At 40.4% G+C, this 18,617-nt stretch overlaps 1 protein-coding gene across 1 annotated transcript in view; it reads left to right on the forward strand.

The window, feature by feature from the left end:
- Positions 1–18,617, forward strand: part of LOC132834735 (fibrillin-1-like) — a 589,699-nt gene that overhangs the window by 318,635 nt on the left and 252,447 nt on the right. Inside the window, exons 17-19 of the mRNA XM_060853700.1 lie at positions 7,525–7,578; positions 8,851–8,976; positions 16,245–16,370. Of these exons, the coding sequence (XP_060709683.1) occupies positions 7,525–7,578; positions 8,851–8,976; positions 16,245–16,370 (306 nt within the window). The remainder of the gene's footprint in view (positions 1–7,524; positions 7,579–8,850; positions 8,977–16,244; positions 16,371–18,617) is intronic.

Below are 18,617 nucleotides of genomic sequence, written 5' to 3' on the forward strand. Positions count from 1 at the left end.
TGAAATACAGCAGGATGTGGGGACTTGTCATAATGTCTCCAGCACTGGAAAAGGCCCATTAGCCTATCAAGTGTGCACTAGTCAGAAATAATTTCCTAACTATTCTAACCCAGCGCTTGGCTCACGATTTTGTATACCTTGTCAACTTATAGTTCCAATAATTTACTCAGTACTACTTCCTTTGCATTCATAATTTTCTTAAGTTCCTCAGTTTTAATTCCTGATTTACAGCTGTTTCTGGGATGTTACTTGTGTCCTCTCTAGTGAAGACCAACACAAAACATCTGTTCAATTTCTCTGCCATTTCTTTATCCTCTATTACTAATTCTCCAGCTCATTTTCCATAGGACCAGCACCTAGTCGTTTTACTCTTTTCTTTTTAAAATATCTGAAAAACCTTTTCCTACCTGATTTTATAATTTTGGCAAACTTTCTCTCATACTCATAATTTTTCCCTCCTTATTAATCTTTTAGTAGGTTGTATCTTGTATTCTGTCCAGTTTTCTGACCTACCAACTATCTCTGCACAATTATGTCTTCCACAGTGTGGAAACAGGCCGTTCGGCCCAACAAGGCCACTCCGACCCTCCGATGAGTAACCCACCCAGATGCACCCTATTATCCTATATTTACCCCTGACTAATGCACCTAACCTGCACATCCCTGAACACTATGGTCAATTTAGTTCACCTAATCAACGCATCTTCTGGATTGCAGGAGGGAACCTGAGCACCCAAAGGAAACCTACACAGGCAGAATGTGCAAACTCCACAGAGACAGTCGCCCGAGGCTGGAATTGAACCTGGCTCCCTGGCACTGTGAGGCAGCAGTGCTAACCATTGAGCTACTGTGCCGCCCCCTTCAAGTTTGATACTATCTTAAAAATCACGCAACACCAGGGTGTAACAGGTTTATTTGTACCACTGGGTTTTGGAGCGCTTCTCCTTCATCAGATGATTGTGGAGAATAAGATTGTAAGACACAGAATTTATAGCAACAGTTGACAGTGTGATGTAACTGAAATTATAGGTGTTCTCCCAGTCGGAGAACACTTCAGCAGTCCGGAACTTTCGACCTTCAGGTGACCGTCCTCCAAGGTGGACTTCGGGACAGGCAACAATGAAAAGAGGCTGAGCAGAGGCTCACAAATGTTGCAAAACTTCTCTTTTGATGAGTTCTTCCATAATTTAACTAATGATCAAAAATAGACTAATGGGGCAGTAACTGGCCAGATTGGATTATACTGCTTTTTACGTACATGACATACCTGGGTCATGAGGATGGCCTCAACCAGGATCTTGGGTTCATGTCACACTACAAGTGACCCCATTGCAGTATACACACACACAGACAATCCTACCTACACGCACACACACACACTCTCTCTCTCTCTCTCTCTCTCTCTCTCATATGCTCACACATACACTCCTACACACACACCCTCTCACAGACTTATATCCCTTTACACTCACATAGACACAGTCTCTCACAGATACTCATAATCCCTACCCCACGCACCAACACATGTACACATAGACATATAAGGTTGTTGGGTGAATTTGTACTTGAAGAATTACATTTTACTTTGCTCAAAAACTGTAAGATTCTGTAGATCTGCTTTTTAGATTAAAATCAGTCTGACTATTGTGGCACAGACAGTCTCACACAGGGAAGCTCACACCTTCAATACATTATCTGGGCCGACATGACATCAATTGTTAAAGTTCACTTGAGAATGTAACTTTTTTAAAAAAGTTTTGCAATTTACATAAGAAAGAACTGAAAACAACGTGGTCATTCTAAAAGATGGTATACTTAACAAACAATCCAGGTCTTTTTCAACATATAATTTCAGTTACATCGCACTGTAAACTTTTGTTATGAATTCTGTGTCTTACAATCTTATTCTCTACAACCACTTGATGAAGGAGAAGTGCTCCGAAAGCTATGCTTCCAAAAAAATCTGTTGGACTATAACCTTGTGTTGTGTGAATTTTAACTTTGTACACCCCAGTCCAACACTGGCATCTTCAAATCGATACTATCTTAGATATTCTTAGTTAACCTCGGAATGTGGGTCCGTCCCCTAGAATTTTTATTTATTGGATTATATCTGTTCTGTACTTTATGGAATATCTCCTTAATTTTTTGCCATTGCATTTCTATTGTTCTCTTCTGTAGCCAGTTAAGTTTCGCTAGTCCTGTTTTCATGCCCTCATAATTGCCTTTATTCAAATTAAAAGTAGTCCTGTACCCACACTTTTATCTCTTAAATTGTGTGCAAAATTCAATCATAATATAGGTGCTGCCATTCCTAAATGCCATATATCCTGCTACATTCAGGTCCAGTCTTGGTCAGCTTGCAGCCATGTCTCCGTAATGGCCACAAGATCTTACTTATTTATCTTAATTTCTACTACTAGTTCATCTGATTTGTTTTGGGCTCCATGTAAAAATGCGGTGCCTTAAGTTTCATCCTTTTCGCCATCTTAAAGACTGGAGAGCACTGTAAAGGCAATGAGCCCTGGGAGTAATTCAGCAATATTATCTAAGTCTTTTACTCTAGAACTTGCCGTGCCCCTAAGCCAACTGTTTCAGCATAACTACAGCATTGGCAATGTGGAAAATTACCCAGGTATGTCATGTATGTAAAAAGCAATATAATCCAATCTGGCCAGTTACTGCTCCATTAGTCTACTTTTGATCATCAGTGAAATGATGGAGGAACTCATCAAAAGAGAAGTTTTGCAACATTTGTAATAATCTGCTCACTGACAATCAGTTTAGATTCTACCAAGTTCAGTCACCCCCTGACCTCATTACAGCCTTGGTTAAAACATGGACAAAAGAGCTGGACTCCAGAGGTGAGCTGAGATTGATTGCCCTTGACATCAAGGCTGCATTTGACTGAGTATGGCGTAAAGATCCAAAGAAAATTTAAAGTCAGTGGCAATCAGGGAGAAACTCACCATTGTTTGGAGTCAAACATAGCATAAAGGAAGATGGTTGTGGACATCAATCATCTATGTCATAGCCCACTTGGGACCATATCAAGCCCTCGTATTTCCTGAGTCACCACAAATGTGAATATTGAATTAAACTACAAAACTGTTTGAATTACCTTCAGATTCTGGTTTAAAGAAATACACAACAGTGTTTTATCATTGGCAAGCAAATAATTATTTATTATAAACAAATTGATTGTTTTGCTAAATTATGACTCTGACACTTAAACTTTGTGTCATACATGTATATACACATACACCCTCAAAAAAAACAGACTCATCGAAAGAAACAGACAAGACATAGATATTATGGGTGAAGAGAAAAATACTAGTCAAAGAAAAACAGTGCTGTGTCACCAGCCCAGATTACAAAACGGGATAGATTGCTTTCACACTCTTTTTGATTTCTTTGATGATGGCATAATGTTATCTGCACAGCAATGATCACTTTGATTAATTGGTTGGACATGGGTCTTTCCTTTTTGTTTGGGTTTTAGTCTTAGTTCTTTCAGCAGCTCTGAATGAAGCTTTCTTGTTGTTTTGGCAGAGAATTAGAGAAACCAATTTTACAGATAAATGATGCCGAGAGAGATTTTGATGCAGCCAGGTTTACCATTGCTTCTGTTTGCATTTCCCTCAGTGCCTATATTAGGCTGTGCCAGACCATTGAAAGGGTTATTTTGATGTTGAACTGTCCTGAATCCACAACAGATGAGTCCAGGCATATTTGCACCACTGTCCCCAAAATGTAACATTGTCTCATTTGCATTGAATAGCTTCACTTGTTTTCTAAACAATTCCTTACACATTATAACCTCTCAAAATCAATATCCACATTTTCAGTCCAAAGTCCAAAAATAGAAAGGTGCAGTCTTTACATTTCAGCTCTTGAAATATTTGATCTTTTATTGGGCTAAATATTTAAGCCTCGATAGGGGATTAGCACAAGATTATCTGTTTATCAGTATGATAGACCATCTCTCTAGAGGGAGGAGGTGACAGTAGCAGTACCTGGTCACTATTAGAGACAATCCTTATCAGCTGACACAGTCAAATATCCTCTCTTTAGTCCCTCTCTTCTTTATATCTGCAACTCATCTCTTTCTTCTAAAAGACCAATATTGACCTCACTAACATGGAAACAGCTACCTGGTCTTCAACTCCTTTTCTTCTGCAAAGTGCATGAAGAAGTAGTCACCTTCCAAATTCCATCTTTTACAGAACTTGAGATTTGATACCCTCTAAATAAAAATCTACCCCATGCCTCAGTATCAAAACTGCTCTTATCAAAGTCATACTCAACAATCTGTTTGACTTTTACAAATGGTTAAAGATGAATGGTCAGATAAATCCCACCTCATTGTTCTTGTTCTGCCTACACACTTGCTCACAATTTCATGAAGTGTTCCCCTCCATGCCTTTACGCTGGTTTAACACCTAGATGGACCTGCACGTGCCTGGTTCTTTTTCTAATCATAGTAAGACTATCACTTGTACCCATGCCATACTCTCATGTGTCTCCCAAGGATCTTTTGTTTTATCTACAATGTTGCTCCTTGGTAACATGCAAGATTAGCTTTTATATGTACACTGAGCACACCAACCGTATCTCACTACAAGCTCTTCCAGCTCCTTCACTGTGATAAATTATTAGATTGCTTTCACAACACCCTGCACTGGATGGAAGTTCCTCCAAGTAAATACGAGGAAGATGAGCTATTGTTTTTGATCCCCACTGCAAATTCAAGTTTACTATCCACTGAATATTTCACTCCCTAACTGAGGTTGAAAGACTATTGGTAGCCTGGGTGGCATACCAGACTCCAAGATAAGCTAACCAACCACATATTTGTACAATAATTAAGAGCTCAGCCTGTGTTACATTGCCCAGCTGTTTATCTGCCTCAGCCCCCCTAGTGCTGAAACACTTAACCATCCTTTTGAAATCTCTAAAATTTAGTATTGCAATGCATTTCTTGCTCGTCTCTCACATTCTGTAAACCTGAGGTCATACAAAGCTCTGATGCCACTGTTTCTTACTTGCACCAAGTCCTGTCTATTTTGCTTGCCATGTATTGATGAAAGACACACTTTTGTCTTTTTCGTGTCAGGACAACTTGTAAGAATATCAATCCAAGGAGAAAGCTAACATGTGTGAAAAGAGAGTGCTAAATGGTTGGCAAGTGAAATCTGGTTAGTGGAGGTTTTGCCATGGTGCATAAACTCATTAGTGCTGATTGACAGTTAACTGCCAGGTTTTGTTTAAATTTTAAACCAGGCAGTTTGACTTCCATCAGGGCATTGGCCTGAGAAATGAACCAGCAAATGCTTGTCATTTATTTTTTATTTAGTTGAAATAAGTGCAGTGCATTTGTGTGTTCTTTCTGTCTTCAAAAGATAAGGTCCTGTGTATAAATATATATATAATAGCTTCCAGACATGCAAGCATTCCACACTAAGAACCTGATTAACAATGCTCAGTGCAGAAAAATATCTAATGTTGGACACTGCTGTGTTTTGCAAGTGCGGGTTGATTGGATATAGTTAATACTTTGTGTGATGCAAACAACCAAATGGATATGTTATTTGATCCACCAGTCTTTGGGACCTCAGCCTAATATCTGGCATCACACTAGCACTGGAATTGATATGCAACATTATTCATTTGTATGACAAAACATTCTTTGGCTTGACAACAGGTCCTGTTAGTGACAACACCACTCCTTCTTATTCCATATTAATAGCATGAAACAACTAGCTTCAACATTTGCTCAAAAATTTGAGATACCTTATCCCCAAATTAATCTGAGTTAGAATATGCACTTTTCAGGACCAAAATTAACTACTATTTAGCCTTTCATAAGTTTGTGTGATATTTAAAATCTGATTGAAGATTTGTAGCTCGGGTATCCGTTGTTGTGGTTCTGCTCGCCGAGCTGGAAGTTTTTGCTGCAAACGTTTCGTTCCCTGGCTAGGGAGCATCATCAGTGCTGTTGGAGCCTCGTGTGAAGCGCTGCTTTGATGTTTCTTCCGGTATTTATATTGGTTTGTTCTTGCCGCTTCCGGGTGTCAGTTTCAGCTGCAGTGATTTGTATGTGGGGTCCAGGTCGATGTGTCTGTTGATGGATGTTCTTGCCGTTTCCGGGTGTCAATTTCAGCTGTAGTGGTTTGTATATGGTGTCCAGGTCAATGTGTCTGTTGATGGAGTTTGGGGATGAATGCCATGCTTCTAGGAATTCTCTGGCTGTTCTCTGTCTGGCTTGTCCTATGATAGTGGTGTTTTCCCAGTCAAATTCATGTTGCTGGTTGTCTGAGTGTATGGCTACTAGAGATAGCTGGTCGTGTCGTTTTGTGGCTAGCTGATGTTCATGGATGCGGATTGTTAGCTGTCTTCCTGTTTGTCCTATATAGTGTTTTGTGCAGTCCTTGCATGGACGAGGAACGAGGACATGCCACAACCAAAAGGACTAGCCACTCTACCATACGTCAGGAGCGTCTCAGAACTGACAGCCAGACTACTGCGACCCTTAGGACTCATAACAGCACACAAGCCAACATCCACGCTCAGACAACAACTCACTAGAACAAAGGACCCAATACCCAGCATGAGCCAAACTAACGTAGTTTACAAAATACCATGCAAGGACTGCACAAAACACTATATAGGACAAACAGGAAGACAGCTAACAATCCGCACCCATGAACACCAACTAGCCACGAAACGACATGACCAGCTATCCTTAGTAGTCACACATGCAGATGACAAGCAACATGAATTTGACTGGGACAACACTACTATTATAGGGCAAGCCAAACAAAGAACAGCCAGGGAATTCCTAGAGGCTTGGCACTTATCCACAGATTCAATCAATAAGCGCATCAACCTGGACCCGATATACCGACCACTGCAACGGACAGCTGGAACTGACAACCGGAAGTGGCAGATTCAAACCACTACAAATGGTGGAGGAAAGATCACAGAAGCGCTTCACAGGAGGCTCCCAAGTACTGAGGATATCACCTAGACAGGGGACGAAACATCTGCAACACAAATTCCCAGCTCGGCGAACAGAACCACAACAACAGAAATATCAGTCATACAGAAAAGGGAGAAAAGTTGTCTGTAATTTGAAGTTGAGCATATATTAGACAACTGAAATAATTCCACAGAGGCTGATATCCTATTACCAACTCATCTTTTAAAATGTGGAAAGTCCTCGACCCTGGCATAGCCTTATCACAGAGTGTCAGTATCTCAGACACTCCTCTTTCTACCTGTCAGCCAGTGCTCCCTGATTGGACCAGATTAACCGCCCTAATCAGGGAACTCATATTCTGTGAGTCCAGCTGGCTGACCTTCGTACAATCACTATAGCAACATAGTGCAATTTTTCGTCATCTTACTTTAGCTTGGAAGACAACGTAACATTGTACATGTGCTCAATATATTTACTTTCCATTCAAAGTACATCTAATACTGCCCAGAAAATTTTAAAATAGTTTTATTATTTCTCTACAGCTGAATATCATGCACTTTGCAGCAGTGGACCTGGTATGACAAGTGACGGGAGAGGTAACTGTTGTTTGCTTATATAAGCTATACCATAAGACTCATTTTCATAATATTTTCATTAGAATGTTGTTTCATACAATATAGACTAAATCAACACTTTATAATGCTGTAATATATATCTTGTGTTCCAAAGTACTTCATCTCAATAAGCTTGATTGCAATACAGAGGAACCCCGATTATCCGAACAAGATGGGCAGGCATTATTTCATTCAGAGAATTGATTATTCAGTTAATTGATTCAATGCCTCTCTTCTGGGGCTCAGAGTTTTCAGAAGTTTCCTTTTTCCTCACTCTGCCTGCCTTGCTCCCTCTCTCTGTCTCAGGGTTTGTTTCTGAGCAGACACACACTTGTGTATAAGGGACCTGCAACATTGCTTAAGACCTGCCCCACCCCCCTCCCCCCCACACACCTTAGTTCAATGGGATTGACACACAAGCACTTGCTAAGTCCGCTCCCTGTTCAAGAGACTAGGCAGCAACACACCGTGCACGAACCGTCCGCACCCCAATCTCTACACCCCCCCCATCCACTCCTTAATCCCATCCAACCCTTCCCCCACCCCTGTCCAACCCTGCCACCGGAGCAGCTGGATTGGACGCCATTGCAAGACTGCTGCTGCCTTTGGGGGAAGAGTCTCAAAATAGCACACATGCAAGCAGCCACATACGCAACTTTTTACTGCAACGTTTTATCGTACAGGACAATGTTGGAGAGATTATCTGGGGAAGGGACGTTTAGGGGACACCCCTCTGTAGAAGTCCAGGGAAAGTGTGGGGGGGGAGAGAGAGAGAGAGAGGGCAAGCGGTCAGTCATTTAGAGACAATGCCTGGGCTCCCATCGATGTCCAACACTGTTTTTGGCAGCATTTCAGTAAGCCGAGTTCATTTTTAATCATTGTAAACAAAAGACATGGTCAGTGTTGGAAACACCTCTTTGATGTAATGTTTCTATCGGGACCTTGAGATCTTCTGATAATCCAAAATTTGGATAATTAATATTTGGATAATCGAGGTTCCTTCAGTGAGGAAACTGCACATTAGAACAGATTAAATAAAAATATTAACAAACTCAACAGATATTTGGCAGCTTTTGAGTTTAACAATTTATACACTTGAACATAAAAAACATTTCACATTCATGAGTACAATTTATTTTTATAAATTGAGCATCTTTTTTGGTGAAAAAAACATGGTAATTTTGTTATTTTATCATCTGACAATATTATGGGTTATTTATTACTGCTAAACAAAGGAAGTTCTTTTTTTTACAGACATCAATGAATGTGCATTGGATCCTGATATTTGTCCTAACGGAGTGTGTGAGAACACTCGTGGCAGTTACCGATGTGTTTGCAATTCTGGTTATGAAGTTGATATATCTGGGAAAAAGTGTGAAGGTATGTATGTAAACAGTGGTTAGTAGAAATTACGTCAAATTGACTTAATTATCAAGTCAGTGAATGTATTTATTGATCTTAATTCCTTTGCATCCATGAAACTTAATGCTTTAATTTAGTAAGAGCTAAAACTAGCCATTTTCACTTATAATAGAATAGTTGTGAGAATAATAGAAATATATACTTTGCAATTTGGCATTGATATTTTATGTCATGTATTTCTGTATGTTTAATTTCATGGTCTCTGGTTTCATGTTGATCTGGTGGCTATAGTCTGTAGATGAAAACTGTTGTCATGCTTCCCACTTTTTTCTGTGCTAATTTATTTTTTTCAGCCCTCACTGCTAGTTAGAAGTGCAAGCATGAGAGTCAAATGTGTAAGTCTTACCCTTATGTGAGTCAAATGTGATAGTCTGTCCATCAGCAGTTTCTCTGCTGTGCCTAGAAACTGAGAAGCTTTGCAACTGCCAGTTAAAGTTTTGAGGAGACGCGCAGTAAATAGGCCCACTGGTGTGCTGTGGTGCTCATAAATCAAACTCCAAGTCATATATGAACAGCTCCACTGCCTTGGCAATACTTCTGTAAAATTGAACGCTAAAGAGGTAAATCCTGACAAAAAAGTTAGAATGTGCCCCAAAGGCAGTCTGATGTCTAATGTATCATCTTTCCAGCAAATGCTGTTATAAAGCTAGTATCTGTTATACTTTGCATAATTTGGATCCCACCATGGAGATAGAGATGGGCAGCCCATCGTCTTAGTAAATTTTGCACTATACACTGCAGAAAATTCTCAACTTTTGCTGCAGAACATTATCTCCAACATAAGAGTCAACCGTTACAATTGTTCATTGATATAGAAAATGTATATTATGGACAGTTTATAATGATAGAAGGAATCATTTGTCCCATCGGTCAACCACCACCCGCTTCAAGAATGGGCAGCCATCAGTTAGTAAACTGATGACCAGCCACAGTTCACCTGCCTCAATTGACGCTTGATGTTTAAATTCTGTACTCAAATAGTGGACCAGATCTAACACATCAGATAAACAAACAGAAGATGATGCTACCTGTAAAAATAGCAAGCTGGAACATTAAGACTAAACTGACGGACACTTACATGTGGTTATTGATATGGGTAAGACAGCTGTGATCAGCGTGGAACTTGATAGGCTGAACATTGACATTGCTTCCTGACAAACATGATGTTTGACAAGAATAATTCACTGAAAGTAAAACATTACTTTCCACTGGCAGGCGAATTCTGAGGTAAAGCAAGAACGTGTGTAGGCTTTGCTTCAGGAAACTGCTGCTCACAATGATAGAAAACCAGCTAAAAATGGTTCAGGTTATGTTCTGTCTATCTGCTTCCAACTCAAACAGCAACAATCGATATTTATATTTATATAATAACTTTATTGTAATAAAAAGTGGCTACTCAGGAGCATTATAAAGTCAAATATGACACCAAGTCAAATAATGAACTGTTATTCCAAAAATGAAAACCTACATCAAAGAAGAAGGTGTTCTAGAAAGTGTCTTAAGGGTGAGAAATGATGCTCCAGACTCTGCTTTAAGGTACAGTCAAAAGACCAGTGTTATGCTGAAATCAGGATTGCTAACAATAGATTTATCAAATTAGGATATCTTACCAATTGGGCAATGAGCCAAGCCACAACATGTCCTGGCAACATTCAGGACATTGACACCAGCTGAAACTGATCATCATTATTTCTCAGCAATATTCTAAATGCATACAGTATGAGGTTACAGCCCTCAAAGCTTTATCATTTCAGTAGAAAGACCATCCTGGTCAGCCATGATTTCTGCCCAGATAGGAATTCAGTTGATTGAACTGGCACTTTCTGGCAATTCCACACAATGCAGGGGTGAAATGAATCACACTTTGAGATATTGTTTACAATGCTCTGCACTCAGCAGATGGAATGTAAGAGTGGTTCAAAACTGACATGACTATAATGGGAGTAAAGCAGTTCAGCCTCATTAATTTCAGTAGGGGTCTGAATGGAAAGGTTCTGATGCTAACTCTACAACTGGCAAGCTGGAACATTAAGACCGGACCGACAGACACTAGTATTTGGTTAATAATATGGGTAAGGCATCTGTGGTCAATGTGGAACTTGATAGGCTGCCTGAAGTAAAGTCCAACAGATTGCAAAGCCCTTATGTGAGTCAAATGTGATAGTCTGTCCATCAGCAGTTTCTCTGCTGTGCCTAGAAACTGAGAAGCTTTGCAACTGCCAGTTAAAGTTTTGAGGAGACGCGCAGTAAATAGGCCCACTGGTGTGCTGTGGTGCTCATAAACTGTACAGTAGCTACAGGGTACAGTTGCCAGAATATCCAGATGTCATTTTGCACACAGCCATTTATAATAGATCTAAAAGATAATAGGCGTGTCAGTAAGGAATGCAATTCCTTTGTAAATAAGGGAATCGGATATAATCACCAACTCCAATAAACAGTTGAAGAGATGGATGAAGCACTACCTTGAACTGTACTCTGAAGAACAAGGTCATCGAGGGCTCTCCAGACAAAAAGAGAGCCTGCCTGTCATAGAAGATCTAGATATTGTAACCACAGTTAGGAGTTTAACAAAGCAATTGATTTATTGATTGATGTGCTCGTCGCAAAGTTCAAAATGTAATGCCATAATACATTAATCAAACACAGTTACTGACCCTCAAATGGTGACTACATGAATTTCTCGGGCAGTGCTACAGAACATACATGGTACACAGATTGTTGTGACCTTGTATAAGAACAAGGAATGACTGCACCAGTGCTGCATCCTGCACCCATGCTGAACTGAAGCAGTTAATCGACTTGGCTAACAATTTCCACCCCGCTCTCAAATTCACTTGGTCTATTTTAGACACCTTCCTCCCCTTTCATGACTTCTCCGTTTTCATCCCTGGTGACAGCTAATGGATCGACATTTTCTGTAAACCCACAGACCCCCACCTCCTCCTACCCTGTAACATGCAAAAAATTCCACCCCATTTTCCTAATTTCTCCATCTCTTATGGATCTGCTCTGAGAAGGAGATGTTCCACTCCCAAGCATCCCAGATGTCCTCCTATTTCAAACAATGTTTACTCCAGCCTTCAACTGCACCTCCTCCATTCCCTGTTTCACTGCTCTAGACTCCTCCCCAAACATAATGAAGATACGGTCCCCCTTGTCCTCACTTTCCACCCCACCAGCCTCCGCATCAAACATATCATTCTCAAATACTTCTGCCAACTTCAATTTGACCCTACCATCCAGAATATCTTCTCCTCCCCACCCTTCTCTGCCTTTCACAAGGACCGTTTGCTTTGCCACTCCTTGGTTCACACCACACTCCCCACCAACCCTACCTCCTCCCTTCCATTCCACATGCCAACCCTTTCTTCCAGCTACAAACCGGATTCATCCCTCCCATCTACCAACCAGGTCGTACCCACTACCTGTGTCCATCTATCACTACCTCACCATTACACTATTCTCCCCACCCAAACCCCCCCTCTTTATCTGTAGCTCCCCCTACTCCCACATTTTGTCCTGAAGAAGGGTTAATTCCAGAATATTGACTTCTCCACCTCTTGATGCTGCCTGGCTTGCCGTGTTCTTCCAGCCTCCTGTTTACCTACTTTGGATTACAACATCTATTCAGGCATCTTTCTGCTTGGTATCTTAGTATCAAAATTATTTGTCTGTGTTGCCCATGTCAGACTATAGATCTTGATTGAATCCATGTACCCCCCCAGTCCCCGTTTGGTTTCACTGGAGGATCCACATTTGACATGAGCTCCTCAGCCTGGCAGATGTAAAAGAAATGCTGCAATCAAATGAAACTGCCATATATTGTCTGCATTGATCTCACCAAGATATTTAACCCGTTTCAACAGCATCATGTCTGCCCAAGTAGATGCTGCTACCATGGGATCATCTCTGGACCCAACTCTTGCTGATACTTTCATTGGCTACAATACGAGGTGTGAACTCGATTGACTGGCTGCTAATCTCTAGCTACTTGCATTCTTCCATTGCATTATTTACATGAATCTAGGCTGAATCAAATCATTTCTTCACACAGCTTTATAAACGCCATCCTGCACTGAAATTTTACTGTTGAAATGCAGCAATTCTTGATATGTTAATTGCGAAATCTGTCATAGTCATTGTAGTCTACAGAACAGAAAAAGGCCCTTCAGTCCATCCAGTCTGTGCCAGTTTAAAGCAGTCACCTATTCTATTCTAGTACTTGGCCAATAGCTTTATATTAGAGTGGTGCTGGAAAAGCACAGCAATTCAGGCAGCATCCGAGCAGCAGTAAAATTGATGTTTCGGGCAAAAGCCCTGATGAAACTCTAATCTAGTCTCTGGTTTCCAGCATCTGCAGTCATTGTTTTCGCCCAATAGCTTTATAGGCCTTGGCATTGCATGTGCAGAACTAAATATTTCTTAAATATAATCAGGGTTTCAGCCCTGACTACCCTTTCAAGCAGTGAGTTCCAGATTCCCACCGCCCTCTGTGTGAGAAAATTTTCCTCACATCCCCTCTAAACCACTTACTCCTTATCGTAAATCTATAACCCTGGTCGTTGATTCCTCCACCAAGCGGGAAATGTCATTTCCTGTCCAACGTATTCTGTGCCACCGCCATCCCCCTAGCACTGCCCCCCCCCTCATAATTTGATGCAACTTAATCATGTCCCCCCTTAGTCTCCTCTGCTCCAAGGACAAGCACCACTGTCTCTCCAATCTCTCCTCATAAGTAAACATTTCCAACCCAGGCAACATCCTGGAAAATCTCCTCTGCACCCTCTTCAGTGTATTAACATCCTGTCTCCAATGTGGATTCCAGAACTGCACACAACACTTTCGCTATGGCCTAACCAGACTCATTGACTCTGTTGCCTAACTGACTGTCAGAAAAGGGCAACTTCATGGTAATGATCTCTGGCTGGCTACTCTGCTAAAATGATTGTACAAGAGATATTCATGAATATGGCAATCTTTCAGAAAACTATGGTGTTTCAGGAAATAGTCTGCAACACAACATGTAAAGACAAGACGTTGTTTCAGTAAGAATTATGCACTGGTTGTGCAGATAAGGTCAAATAAATATTTCATTTGTGTTAAGTATCTTCCCACCTGCTACTGGCCCAGTGTGATGTATGCTTAAAGGAATTGGATCGCTCTGACCCTGTCTTAGTTGTGGATATTGATGTCCTCCACTTGAGTACATTCAATGTCATTGCGGCTCTCAATATTTTTTTCATGTGTTGTTCAATGTGCATTACTTATTGATAGTCTGAGAGAGATCAATAGATCTCAACAAGTAAGAGATTTCAAGTTTAACCTGGTGCCACAAGATTTCATGGAATCCAGAATCAATCATGGTCAGGACCACTCCTTTCTGACAGTATATCACAGAGCTCCCACAGATCTCTTTGATTTGTTTTGTTGTTAGATACGCTCAGGGATAATGACAGAGGACAAAAACAAAAATGCAAGAATTGCACAGCAAATCAGACAGCAAAAATTAACCTGAAACCTAAACTTACATCTTTCTCTGCACAGATGCAGCTCAGGTATTGTTAAAGTCAGAGCTAAAGTTTCAGGTTGATGACGTTTCCACAAATGTTGTCTGACTTGCTGACCTTATATTTTGCGACATATTTTGTTTTTGTTTCAGATTTCCAATATTCAAATGTTTTCCTTTTGTAAGATAATAGAGGAGCCTGGCTTGTTGGCTGAAATGTCTAAGTGTGTTCTGATTTCTATTCTGAAATCTGTTTCTGATTTCCAGCATCCACAATTCCTTGGGTTCTTGTAATATAAATATGTTGTTTGACTGGTCAATGGAACAGCTGTCCAGTATTTTGTATGTATTGCATATCCCCAAAATTTAATGAGGAAATATTCGCAAGTCTGGTTGTCCCTTGTCGTTTCCAGTGTTAGGCACAACAACGATTATCTCACTTCATTTCTGCATTGCAGTTTGATACAACTGAGAGTCATGTTAGGTCTTTTCAGAGTGCGACTGAGCTTCATCCATATTTCTATGATTTAGAGTCATATAGGACAGACTGGGACAATGCTGTAGATGTTCTTCCCTAAAAAATGTTCGTGAACAAGGTCGTTTTTGAAAATTATCTAGTTGCTTCTTAAGTATTGTTCCATGTTCAAGTTTCTTTTATTCCAGATTTATTTAGTTACTGTGTGTCATAGGGATTTGAATTGTCTCTGGATCATTAGTCTGTGAGTCTGGATTATTTGTCCAGTTACATAATCACTATGTTACACAACCAAACTCCAAAAACAAATGTCAGTGAAACGATTGATAAAATATACTCTTAATGGTTCTACTTTCACTGAGATTCACAAATGTGTTAAATCCACACATCACAGTGATTTGTTCACAAGTAGTCCATGTTTAAAAATTTTCGTATCATTATAAAGCAACATCTCTATGCACATCACAAGCATGTTCAACTTCACATCTAAAGTAAAAAATATTGATTTCAGGTTGTGATATCTAACCATTTTTTTCAAATACCACTCTTATAAATCTTTCAGAATGTTGTGATATGTCCTGAAACCCTGAGAATCGTGAATGCTAAAATTATTTATCTCTTGTGGCAAGATGATGGACTGGGTCATTTGGTCCCAGGATACTCTTGACTACTCACTAAGAAGCTGGTGATGTAGACTTCCCTTAAACCATGCAATTAGGAAATGTTTACTCGCTATTCACCGTTTTATTGAGATAGAGAGACTGAGAGTGGAATCAAACCTGCGTAATTCTTTTGCAGAAGCATAAGCACATCTCATTGCTTGAAGATAAGTTTGTCTTTCACATATTGGCACGGTGGCACAGTGGTTAGCACTGCTGCTTCACAGCACCAGAGACCTGGGTTCAATTCCCACCTCAGACAACTGTCTCTGTGGAGTTTGCACATTCTCCCTGTGTGTGCGTGGGTTTCCTCTGGGTGCTCCGGTTTCCTCCCACAGTCCAAAAATGTGCAGGTTAGGTGAATTGGCCGTACTAAATTGCCCGTAGTATTAGGTGTAGGGGAATGGGTCTGGGTGGGTTTCTCTTTGGAGGGTGGACTTGTTGGGCCAAAGGGCCTGTTTCCACACTGTAAGCAATCTAATCTAATCATATTGTGAAATTAATCTCCTGCTGAGTTTTAAATAATAAATTTAATGTTTGTTTGTTATTTTAATGCTTACTAAGAATGTTTCTTTATTTTCAGATATCGATGAATGTTTTATTAATAGTCTGTTATGTGACAATGGTCTCTGCAGAAACACACCTGGGAGTTTTACTTGTTCCTGCCCGAAGGGATATGTATTTAAACCTGAATCTGAAACATGCGAAGGTAAAACCTTCAATCTACACAAGTGTCCCTCTAGGGGCTTTTTAACTTGCCTGTTTTCATATAAGATTCGTGGAGAATAGTTTCGTGTATGTCATGTTGGATACATGTGAAGGATGAAGTCAACAGTTACATCTGACAACATAATTAATTTTAGCCCTAATGAGCAATCTCTGTGCTAAATTATACATTGTGTCAGATTCTCAATTTGTGCACTGTTGTATAATTCGGTGTCATGCAATAGGACTAGAAGGTTATTCCAAATGATACAGTTTTGTGCTCACCATTATTGATACTAGCTTTTTATTTCAGAATTTGAAAATTCTAACTGCTATGATGAGATTTGAAAATGTGCTTGTATCAATAGTTCATGCAGTAGTTTCAAAGACAGTGGACTTCTGTGAAAGTGGAAAATACAATCCCTATAGCTCAGGATTGTGATTGATTCGTTCAATTTTATATCTTCCTATTTCCTTAGGCCCTGAGAACACACGTGTCAGTAAGAGTAAGGACTAAAAATGCCAGGGTATTGAAAATCTTTGGTGAATGCAACCAATCTGGCTACACTAAATATGGATCATTTGGTCAATTTTCTTTTATGTAGAAGAAATTCTGTAATTGGGTGGCTAATGAGGACATACCACAGAGATAATTTAAGAATTGGGATAGGGCCTCTGTTATTTCCCCCTCAACTCCCACAGCAGCTTGGGATGTAAATCAACCAAACATGGCGATTTGTTCACTTTTAAACCCTCTAAAGCCTCCAATGCCTCCTTGCTTCTGATATAAAACTGCTCAAGAACATCACAGTTAATCTTCTTGAATTTGGTACTTACATGCTCCTGTTCTGGAGTAAAGACAGATGTGAAGTACTTGTTAAACATTCCACCAAAGTCCTCCAGCTTCATGCATAGATTTCTTCCTTGGTACCTAATGGGCCCTATTCTTCCACTGATTATTCTCTTCCCCTTGGTATACTTGAAGAATATCTTGGAATGCACCCTAATCTTGCCATCCAATCTTCTTCATGGCCCTTCTTTAAAACATAGAACAGTACAGCAAAGTACAGGACCTTCAGCCCTCAATATATGCCAGCCTTCTATCATACTCAAAGATCAGACTAAACAACACACCCTTCATTGTACTAACTTCCATGTGCCTGTTCAAGAGTCACTTAAGTGTCCCTAATGTATCTGACTCTACTACACTGCTGGCAGAGAATTCCACGCACCCACCACTCTCTGAGTAAAGAACCTACTTCTGACATCTCCCTGAAACCTTCTTCCAATTACCTTAAAATTATACCCCCTTGTGATAGACATTTCCACCATGAGAAAACATCTCTGGCTATCCACTCTATCTATGCCTCTCAACATCTTGTAAACCTCTATCAAGTCATCTCTCAGCCTTCTTCACTCCAATGAGAAAAGTAAAAAGTGAGGTCTGCAGATGCTGGAGATCAGAGCTGAAAATGTGTTGCTGGTTAAAGTGCAGCAGGTCAGGCAGCATCCAAGGAACAGGAAATTCGACGTTTCAAGTTTCCTGATGAAGGGCTTATGCCCGAAACGGCGAATTTCCTGTTCCTTGGATGCTGCCTGACCTGCTGCGCTTTAACTAGCAACACATTTTCAGCTCCAATGAGAAAAGCCCTATCTCCCTCATCCTCTCTTCTTAATCCATGCCCTCCTGTCCAGGCAGCATCCTGGAAAATCTCCTCTGCACCCTCTCTAAAGCTTCCACATCTTTCCTATAGTGAGGCAATCAGAACTGAACACAATATTCCAAGTGAAGTCTAACCATGACTCTATGGAGCTGCAGCATAACAGCTCTTAAATTCACTGCTAATGAAAGCCAGCACACCACACGCCTTCTTAAAAGCCTATCAACCTGTGTGGCAACTTTGAGGGATCCATAGACGTGGACCCCACGATTCCTCCATTCCTCCACACTGCCAAGAATCCTGCCTTTAACCCTATATTTTATGTTCAAATTTGACCTTCCAAAGTGAATGACTTCACACTTTTCCAGGTTGTACTCCATGTGCCACTTCTCAGCCCAGTTCTGTATCCTGTCAATGTCCTATTCAACCTACAACAACCCTCCATACTATCCACAACTCCATCAACCTTTGTGTCATTGGCAAACTTACTAACCTACCCTTCCACTTGCTCATCCACTAGTCATTTATTTCTTTGCTTTCTTAATTGCTTTCTTGAGCTCCCCACTCCTGCATTTTCCATCCCTTAGGTC

Source organism: Hemiscyllium ocellatum, chromosome 42 (assembly GCF_020745735.1).
Source record: "Hemiscyllium ocellatum isolate sHemOce1 chromosome 42, sHemOce1.pat.X.cur, whole genome shotgun sequence".
Taxonomy (NCBI): Eukaryota; Metazoa; Chordata; class Chondrichthyes; order Orectolobiformes; family Hemiscylliidae; genus Hemiscyllium; species Hemiscyllium ocellatum.